The sequence below is a fragment of the Salvelinus sp. IW2-2015 genome, linkage group LG4q.1:29 (genome assembly GCF_002910315.2).
Source record: "Salvelinus sp. IW2-2015 linkage group LG4q.1:29, ASM291031v2, whole genome shotgun sequence".
Classification (NCBI taxonomy): domain Eukaryota; kingdom Metazoa; phylum Chordata; class Actinopteri; order Salmoniformes; family Salmonidae; genus Salvelinus; species Salvelinus sp. IW2-2015.
In genome coordinates this window covers 50,380,032-50,389,475 of record NC_036842.1, presented here as the reverse complement: position 1 = coordinate 50,389,475, position 9,444 = coordinate 50,380,032, and the positions used below count along the sequence as shown (strand labels likewise).

Genomic DNA, 9,444 nt, shown 5'->3' with positions numbered 1-9,444 from the left:
ATCAAGGACAACAACCACCCGAGCCACTGCCTGTTCAACCCGCTATCATCCAGAAGGCGAGGTCAGTACAGGTGCATCAAAGCAGGGACCGAGAGACTGAAAAACAGCTTCTATCTCAAGGCCATCAGACTGTTAAACAGCCACCACTAACATTGAGTGGCTGCTGCCAACATACTGACTCAACTCCAGCCACTTTAATAATGGAAAAATAATGATTATCAATAGCCATTTAAACAATGCCACTTAATATAATGTTTACATACCCTACATTACTCATCTCATATGTATATACTGTACTCTATACCATCTACTGCATCTTGCCATCTTATATTACATGTTATCACTAGCCACTTTAAACAATGCCACTTTTATATGTTTACATACCCTACATTACTCATCTCATATGTATATACTGTACTCGATACCATCTACTGCATCTTGCCTATGCCGTTCTGTACCATCACTCATTCATATATTTTTATGTACATATTCTTTATCCCTTTAGACTTGTGTGTATAAGGTAGTAGTTGTGGAATTGTTAGGTAGATTACCCGTTGGTTATTACTGCATTTTCGGAACTAGAAGCACAAGCATTTCGCTACACTCGCATTAACATCTTGCTAACCATGTGTATGTGACCAATAAAATTTGATTTGATAATGACAATCGTTTATGTTTGGAGGAAAAAGGGGCGGCTTCCAAGCCGAAGAACACCATCCCAACCGTGAAGCACGGGGTGGCAGCATCATGTTGTGGGGGTGCTTTGCTGCAGGAGGGACTGGTGCACTTCACAAAATAGACAGCATCATGAGGGAGGAAAATTATTGTGGATATATTGAAGCAACATCTCAAGACATCAGTCAGGAAGTTAAAGCTTGGTCGCAAATGGGTCTTCCAAATGTACAATGTCCCCAAGCATACTTCCAAAGTTATGGCAAAATGCTTAAGGACAACAAAGTCAAGGTATTGGAGTGGCCATCATGAAGCCCTGACCTCAATCCTATAGAAAATGTGTGGGCAGAACTGATAAAGTGTGTGCGAGCAAGGAGGGCTACAAACCTGACTCAGTTACACCAGCTCTGTCAGGAGGAATGGGCCAAAATTCACCCAACTTATTGTGGGAAGCTTGTGGAATCTACCCGAAACATTTGACCCAAGTTAAACAATTTAAAGGCAATGCTACCAAATACTAATTGAGTGTATGTAAACTTCTGACCCACTGGGAATGTGATGAAAGATATAAAAGCTGAAATAAAATAATTCTGTCTTACTATTATTCTGACATTTCACATTCTTAAAATAAAGTGGTGATCCTAACTGACCTAAGACGGGGAATTTTTACTAGGATTAAATGTCAAGAATTTGTGAAAAACTGAGTTTAAATGTATCTGGCTAAGGTGTATGTAAACTTCCAACTTCAACTGTATATTATGTATGTGTTGTGTCAGAGCTTGCATGAGTGTGAAGAAGTGTGTGTGAGGGAATGAATGCGTGTTTTGTGTTAAGGAATGTGTGCGTGTGTCAGTGCTTACATGAACGACTTGATGCGTGCTGTTGTGTGTTACACTACCAGTCAAAAGTTTGGACACACCTACTCATTCAAGGGTTTTTCTTAATTTTTGCTATTTATACATTGATAGAATAATAGTGAAGACATCAAAAACATGAAATAACACATATGGAATCATGTAAAAACCAAAAAGTGTTAAACAAATCAAAATATTTTTTATATTTGAGATTCTTCAAATAGCCAGCCTTTACCTTGACAGCTTTGCACACGCTTGGCATTCTCTCAACCAGCTTCATGAGGTAGTCACTTGGAATGGTTTTCAACTAACAGGTGTGCCTTGTTCAAAGTTAATTTGTGGAATTTCTTTCCTTCTTAATGCGTTTGACCAATCACATTGTTGGACAACTAGTGGGATACAGAAGATAGCCCTATTGGTAAAAGCCATATTAGGGCAAGAGCAGCTCAAATAAGCAAAGAGAGACGACAGTCCATCATTACTTTAAGACATGAATTGTCAGTCAATCCGGAAAATTTCAAGAACTTTGAAAGCGCAGTCGCAAAAAAAAGGCTCTCATGGGACCGCCACGAGAATGGAAGACCCAGAGTTACCTCTGCTGCAAAGGACACGTTCATTAGAGTTACCAGCCTCAGAAGTTGCAGCCCAAAATAAAATTCTTCAGAGTTCAAGTAACAGAACATCTCAACATCAACTGTTCAGATAAGACTGTGTGAGTCAGTCCTTCATGGTCGAATTGCTGCGAAAAAAACACCATTAAAGGACACCAATAATAAGAAGAGACTTGCTTGGCTAAGAAAACGAGCAATGGACATTTGACCGGTGGAAATTATTCCTTTTGTTCTGGAGTCCAAATTGAGAATTTTTGGTTCCAATCACGGGTGTCGGAACGGATGACTCCCACTGTAGTATTGTTCCACCGTGAAGCATGGAGGAGGAGGTGTTGTGGTGTGGTGGTGGTGCGCTGCTTTGCTGGTGACACTGTCTGTGATTTATTTACAATTCAAGGCACACTTCACCAGCATGGCTACCACAGCATTATGCAGTGATACGCCATCCCATCTGGTTTGGGTTTAGTTGGACTATCATTTGTTTTTCAACAAGACAATGACCCAACACACCTCCAGGCTGTGTAAGGGCTATTTGACCAAGAAGGAGAGTGATGGAGTGCTGCATCAGATGACCTGGCCTCCACAATCCCCCGACCTCAACCAAATTGAGATGGTTTGGGATGAGTGTGACCGCAGTTTGAAGGAAAAGCAGCCAACAAGTGCTCAACAAATGTGGGAACTCCTTCAAGACTGTTGGAAAATAATTCCAGGTGAAGCTTGTTGAGAGAATGCCAAGAGTGTGCAAAGCTGTCATTAAGGCAAAGGGTGACTATTTGAAGAATCTCAAATCTKAAATATATTTTGATTTGTTTAACACAATTTTGGTTACTACATAATTRCATATGTGTTATTTCATAGTTGTGATGTCTTCACTATTATTCTACAATGTAGAAAATAGTTTTTAAAAATTTAGAAAAACACTTGAATGAGTAGGTGTTCTAAAACGTTTGACCGGTAGGTGTAGGTCTAAATCCTACCTTGGCACTGTCCTCCAGGTCTTTGTTGTTGAGCAGGGCATGGTTGGTCCTGAAGACAATCCAGTCAAACAGGGCGCTATACAGGGATTTGGCCATGGAGTCCCGCACGGTTCCAGCCTACATTCACACAGAGYCAATCATGACACATTTTACTGTCTTGCTCCAATCACAGCGCTATATCAATCAATCAAATTTATAAAGTACACGCATTTCATCTGGACAATGGGCTTATCCTCCTGTCAACCCCCCCTGCTCCTCCCCTTCACAAACACACACAATATTCTCCCCTCTTGATCTTGAGCTGTACACACTGTAGGACAATATAAAAACACAATGTTGTCCAAATCCTTACATAATGTAGATTAGGTACAAGCAGCAATGGAAAACATTTCCATAAAATAATCTGTCGTACTCTTCACAACACACCAAATTAATCCACTAGACAGAAATAGAGACGTGTGTGTGTGTGTGTGTGTGTGAGCATCTGTAACATATTATTTAAGTACCTTATTGTCCCAGATGTTTCTCCCTTCTTAAAGTGCTTGCTAATCTTCCTGCACAGAATGTGGTTTTACAGAGATGTAATACTGCACAAGGTTAATCAGACATGCAAGGGCAAACCCACAAAGGCTATAACTGCAGCACTACAAAACAAAACTACTGTACCGTATCCTTCTTTCTCCTAATCTGTTTATCTAGGCTTAACTATCTCTCTAGTCTAATATATTTGTATTTCCATCAAGTCTGTGTGTCAGGTACACCACTGTGCGTAGCGCGTTCGCCAGATCTGATAGGCGGTCGCGCTGCCAGTATATGCGTGCGCGTGCGTCGTCTGTGTGTTGTGTGTGCGTCAGTCTGTGTGGTGTGTGTGTGTGGTGCGTACGTGTGTGCGTCAGTCTGTGTGTGTGATGTGTGTTGGTCAGTCTGTGTGTGTGTGTCGTCAGTAGGTCTCGTGGTGCGTGTTGCGTGCGTAGTTTAGCGTGCTGTCATGCTGTGTCTGCTTCGTGTGGTGTGGTGTGGTGTTGTGTGGCTGTGATGGTGTGTGTGTGTTGTGGTGTGTGTGTGTGTGTTGTGTGGTGTGCGCGCGCTGTGCGAAAGCACGTAGTGTGCGTCAGTCTGTGTGTGCTGTCAGTCTTGGTGTGGTTGTGAGTGTGTGTGTGCGTCATGTCTTGTGTGTGTGGTGCGTTTAAGGAAACGTGCGTTACAGTCTGTGTGTGGTGTGTGTGTGTGCGTGCGTGCGTCAGATCCTGTGTGCCGTGGTGTCGTCAGCTGCGTGCTGCGTGCTTGCGCAAGTCTGTGTGCGCTGCGTTGCTCGGTCTGCACTAGCTGTGTCGTTCAGTCCGTACCGTGTGTGTGCGTCAGTTCTGGTGTGTGTCGCTGCCAGTCTGTGTGTGTGCGATGGCGTTCCGCGATGGGCTAGTCTGTGTGTGTGGTGTGTGTGTGCGTTGCCGTCAGTCCTGTGTGCGCGGTCGCGTGCGTCAGTCCTGTTTTGCGTGCGTGCGGTGCGTCCAGTTCTGGTGTGGGTCGTGCTGTCGGTCCGTGGTGGTGGGTACGTGCGCTGACCGTAGCGTGCGTTGCGTCAGTCTGTGTGCGTGGCGGCGTGTGCGGTCAGTTTCGGGTCGTGCTGGGCGCAGACTGTCGTTGTGCAGTCTGTGTACGCGCGTGCGCGAGTTCGCGTTAGTCTCGTTACGTGCGTGCGCCGGCGCCAGTCCTTGTGTACGGCGTGCGCGCGTCAGTCTGTGGTACGCGCGTGCGTGCGTCAGTCTGTGTGCGCGTGCGTGCGTGCGCGTCAGTCTGCGTGTCGTAGCGTGCGTCAGTCTGTGTACGTGCGTGCGTCAGTCTGTGTATCGCGCGTGGCGTGCGTGCGTCAGTCTGTGTACGCGCGTCAGTGTTCATGTGTACGGCGGCGTGCCGTGCGTCAGTCTGTGCGTGCGTGCGTGCGTGCGTCGTCTGTGCGTGTTTTGGTTGCTAGCCTGTGCGTGTTTGTTGTCAGCCTGTGCGTGTTTGGTTGTCAGTCTATGTGTCAGTTTGTGTGTCTGTGTGTGTGTGTGCAGTCGTGTGTGTGTGTCAGTCTGTGTGTGTGTGTGTGTGTGTGTGTGGTGTGTGTGTGTGTCAGTCTGTGTGTGTGTTGTGTGTGTGTGTGTGTCGTGTGTGTTGCTGTGTGTGTGTGTGTGTGTCAGTCTGTGTGTGTGTGTGGTGCGTCAGTCTGTGTGTGTTGCGTGTTCAGTTCTGTGTGTGTGCGTGCGTGCGTCAGTCTGTGGCGTGCGTCAGTCCTGTGTGCGTGCGTCAGTCGTGGTGGTGGTGCGTCGTCGTGTGTGTGTGTGTGTGTGTGTTGCGTGCAGTCTGTGTGTGTGTGTGTGTGGTCAGTCGTGGTTGTGTGTGTGTGGTGGTGTGGTGTGTGTGTGTGTGTGTGTGCGTGTGTGTGTGTTGTGCGTGTGTGTGTGTGTGCGTCAAGTCTGTGTGTGTGTGCTGTGTGGTGCGTCAGTTTGTGTGTGCGGTAGTCTGTGTGTGTGTGCTGGTAGTCTGTTGTCTGGTGGTGTCTGTGTGTGTGTGTGTGGCGTCGACTGTGTGTGGTGTGGTGTGTGTGTGTGTGTGCGTCAGGTCTGTTGTGTGTGTGTGTGTGTGTGTGTGGTGTGTGTTGTGTGTGCGTCAGTTCTGTGTGTGTGTGTGTGTGTGTGTGTGTGTGTGTGTGTGATGTGTGTCGCTGTGGTGTTGTGTGCGTGCGTTGTGGCGTTCCAGTCTGTGTGTGTGTGGGTGCGTCAGTGCTGTGTGTGGTGGTGTGCGTGCGTCGATCAGTCTGTGTGTGGTCGTGTGCTGTGCGTCTCAGAGTGTCGTGGGCGTCCGCGTGGTCAGTCTGTGGTGCGTGCGTGCGTCAGTTCTGTGTGCGTGCGTTGCGTCAGTCTGTGTGCGTGCGGCTGTCAGTCTGTGTGCCAGTGTGTCAGTCTGTGGTGCGTGCGTGCGTCAGTGCTGTGTGCGTGGGCCTAGCGTCTGTCGTGTTACTGCGGCGTGCGTGCCTGCGTCGGCTGTGTACCGCGTGAGTGCGTGCGTCAGTCTGTGTGACGCGCGTGCGTGCGTCAGTCTGTGTCGCGCGTCGGTGTGCGTGCGTCAGTCTGTTGTACGTGCGTGCGGTGCGTGCGTCAGTCTGTGTACGTGCGTGCGTGCGTGCGTCAAGTTTACTGTGCGTGGCGTGCGTCAGTCTGTGCGTGTGTTGGTTGTCAGCCTGTGCGTGTTTTGGTTGTCGCCAGTCTGTGCGTGTTTTGGTTGTCAGTCTTGTGCGTGTTTGGTTGTCAGTCTATTGTGTCAGTTTGGTGTGTGTGTGTTTGTGTCAGTCTATGTGTCAGTTTGTGTGGTGTGTTTGTGTCAGTCTGTGTGTGTGTGTGTGTGTCAGTCTGTGTGTGTGTGTGTGTCAGTCTGTGTGTGTGTGTGTGTCAAGTCTGTGTGTTGTGTGTGTCAGTCTGTGTGTGTGTGTGTGTCGTCTGTGTTTGGTGTGTGTGTGTGTGTGTCGTGCTAGTGCTGTGTGCTGGTGGTGTGTGTGTGTGTCAGTCTGTGTTGTGTGTGTGTGTGTGTCAGTCTCTGTGTGTGTGTGTGTGTGTGTGTGTCAGTCTGTGTGTGTGTGTGTGTGTGTGTCAGTCTGTGTGTTGTGTGTGTGTGTAGTCTGTGTGTCAGTTGTGTGTGTTGTGTGTGTAGTCTGTTGTGTGTGTGTGTGTGTTGTGTGTGTGTGTCTGTGTGTGTGTGTGTGTGTGTCAGTCTGTGTGTGTGTGTGTGTCTTGGTGTTTGTGGTCAGTCTGTGTGTAGTGTTGTGTGTGTGGTGTGTGTGTGTGTGTGTGTGTGTCGTGTTTGTGTGTGTGTGTGTGTCGTGTGGTGTGTGTGTGCTGTGCGTTCGTCAGTCTGTGTGTGTGTGTGCGTGGCGTGCGTCAGTCTGTGTGTGTGTGTGTGGTGCGTGCGTCAGTCTGTGTGTCGTGTGTGGTGCGTGCGTCAGTCTGTGTGCGTGCGTCAGTCTGTGTGCGTGCGGCGTCAGTCTGTGTGCGTGCGTGCGTCAGTCTGTGTGCGTGCGTGCGTCAGTTCTGTGTGCGTGCGTGCGTCAGTCTGTGTGCGTGCCTGTGTCAGTCTGTGTACGCGCGTGCGTGCCTGCGTCAGTCGTTGTACGCGCGTGGTCGTGCGTGCGTGCGTGCGTGTCGTGAGCGCGTGCGTGCTCAGTCTGTGTACGCGGTGCGTGCGTCAGTCTGTGTACGCGCGTCAGTCTGTGGTACGCGCGTGCGGCCGTGCGTGTCAGTTCGTGTCTGTGCGCGCGTAGCGTGTCGCGTGCACGCTCTGCTGTGCGTCAGTCTGTGTACGTGCGTGCGTGTCGTGACTGCGTCAGTCTCGTGCGTGCGTGCGTCAGTCTGTGCGTGTTTGGTTGTCAGCCTGTGCGTGTTTGGTTGTCAGTCTGTGCGTGTTTGGTTGTCAGTCTGTGCGTGTTGGTTGTCAGTCTATGTGTCAGTTTGTGTGTGTGTTTGTGTCAGTTTGTGTGTGGTGTTTGTGTCAGTCTATGTGTCAGTTTGTGTGTGTGTTTGTGTCATCTGTGTGTGTGTGTTTGTGTCAGTCTGTGTGTGTGTGTGTGTGTGTGTGTGTCAGTCTGTGTGTGTGGTGTATGTGTTGTGTAGTGTGTGTGTCTGTGTGTGTGTGTGTGTCAGTCTGTGTGTGTGTGTGTCAGTCTGTGTGTTGTTGTCAGTCTTGTGTTGTGTGTTGTGTGGTCTGTTGTGGTGTTCTGTGTGTGTGTGTCTGTGTGTGTGTGTGTGTGTGTCAGTCTTCTGTGTGTGTGTGTGTGTGTGTGTGTCAGTCTGTGTGTGTCGTGTGTGTGTGGTGTGTGTGTGTGTGTGTGTGTGTGTGTGTGTGGTCAGTCTGTTGTGTGTGTGTGTGTGTGTCAGTCTGTGTGTGGTGTGTGTTATAGTCGTGTGTGTGTGTTGTTGTGTCAGTCTGTGTGGTTTGTGTTGTCAGTCGTGTGTGTGTGTGTAGTCTGTGTGTCTGTGTGTGTGTGTGTGGGTGTGTTGTGTGTCTGTGTCTGTGTGTGTGTGTGTGGTGTGTCAGTCTGTGTGTGTGTGTGTCAGTCTGTGTGTTTGTCTGTGTCTGTGTCTGTGTGTGTGTGTGTGTCTGTGTCTGTGGTGTGTTGTGTGTGTGTGTGTGGTAGTCTGTCTGTGTGTGGTGTTCAGTCTCGCTGTGTGTTTGTGTGTCAGTCTGTGTGTTTGTGTGTCGGTGCTTTGCTGGTGACACTGCTGTGATTTATTTAGAATTCAAGGCACACTTAACCAGCATGGCTACCACAGCGAGTGCCATCCCATCTGGTTTGCGCTTAGTGGGACTATTCATGTGTTTTTCAACAGAACAATGACCCAACACACCTCCACGGGCTGTGTAAGGGCTATTTGCTGTGTAAGGGCTATTTGACCAAGAAGGAGAGTGATGGAGTGCTGCATCAGATGACCTGGCCTCCACAATCACCCGACCTCAACCCAATTGAGATGGTTTGGGATGAGTTGGACCYCAGAGTGAAGGAAAAGCAGCCAACAAGTGCTCAGCATATGTTGGAACTCCTTCAATACTGCCAGAAAAGCATTCCAAGTGAAGCTGGTTGAGAGCCAAGTGAAGCTGGTCAAGAGTGCGCAAAGCTGTCATCAAGGCAAAGGGTGGCTACTTTGAAGAATCTCAAATKTKAAATATATTTTGATTTGTTTAACACTTTTTTTGCAGTATCATTGACTCAGGGATGCTGATCCATTGTAATACCACTCTCTCTCTCAAATGCTGGGAGCCCAGCCAACACCTGCTCCCTGCACTGCACCAGCTTAGCAAAGCAAAACCAAGGCGCACACTTAGCGTTTCTACCTTTGCACTTGGCCACAGTCAAACGTTGAAGTACGTACTTTAGAAAGGCTAATGAACAAATAGACTATCATCKGCATTCTAACCTGATCTGTTCTTTAAAACCTCTCTAGGGTACGTGGGACGGTAGCGTCCCACCTGGCCAACATCCAGTGAAATTACAGAGCGCAAAATTCAAAAATACTGAATTCAAATATTTAAACTTTCTTGAAAATATATGTGTTATACATCAAAATAAAGCTTAACTTCTTGTTAATCCAGCCACCATGTCAGATTTCAAAAAGGCTTTACGGCGAAAGCAAACCATGCGATTATCTGAGGACAGCACCCCGCATACAAACACATGAAAATCATATTTCAACCAGGCAGGTGCGACACAAATGTCAGAAATAGCGATATAAAAAATGCCTTACCTTTGATGATCTTCTTCTGTTGGCACTCCAAAAGGTCCCAGTTACATCACAGATGGTC

The 9,444-nt window shown here is 48.0% G+C and overlaps 1 protein-coding gene across 1 annotated transcript in view; it reads right to left on the bottom strand.

Annotated features, from left to right (window-relative positions):
• Window positions 1-9,444, bottom strand: part of myo9ab (myosin IXAb) — a 186,258-nt gene that overhangs the window by 79,793 nt on the left and 97,021 nt on the right. Inside the window, exon 10 of the mRNA XM_070439636.1 lies at window positions 3,115-3,231. Coding sequence (XP_070295737.1) covers window positions 3,115-3,231 — 117 coding nt within the window. The remainder of the gene's footprint in view (window positions 1-3,114; window positions 3,232-9,444) is intronic.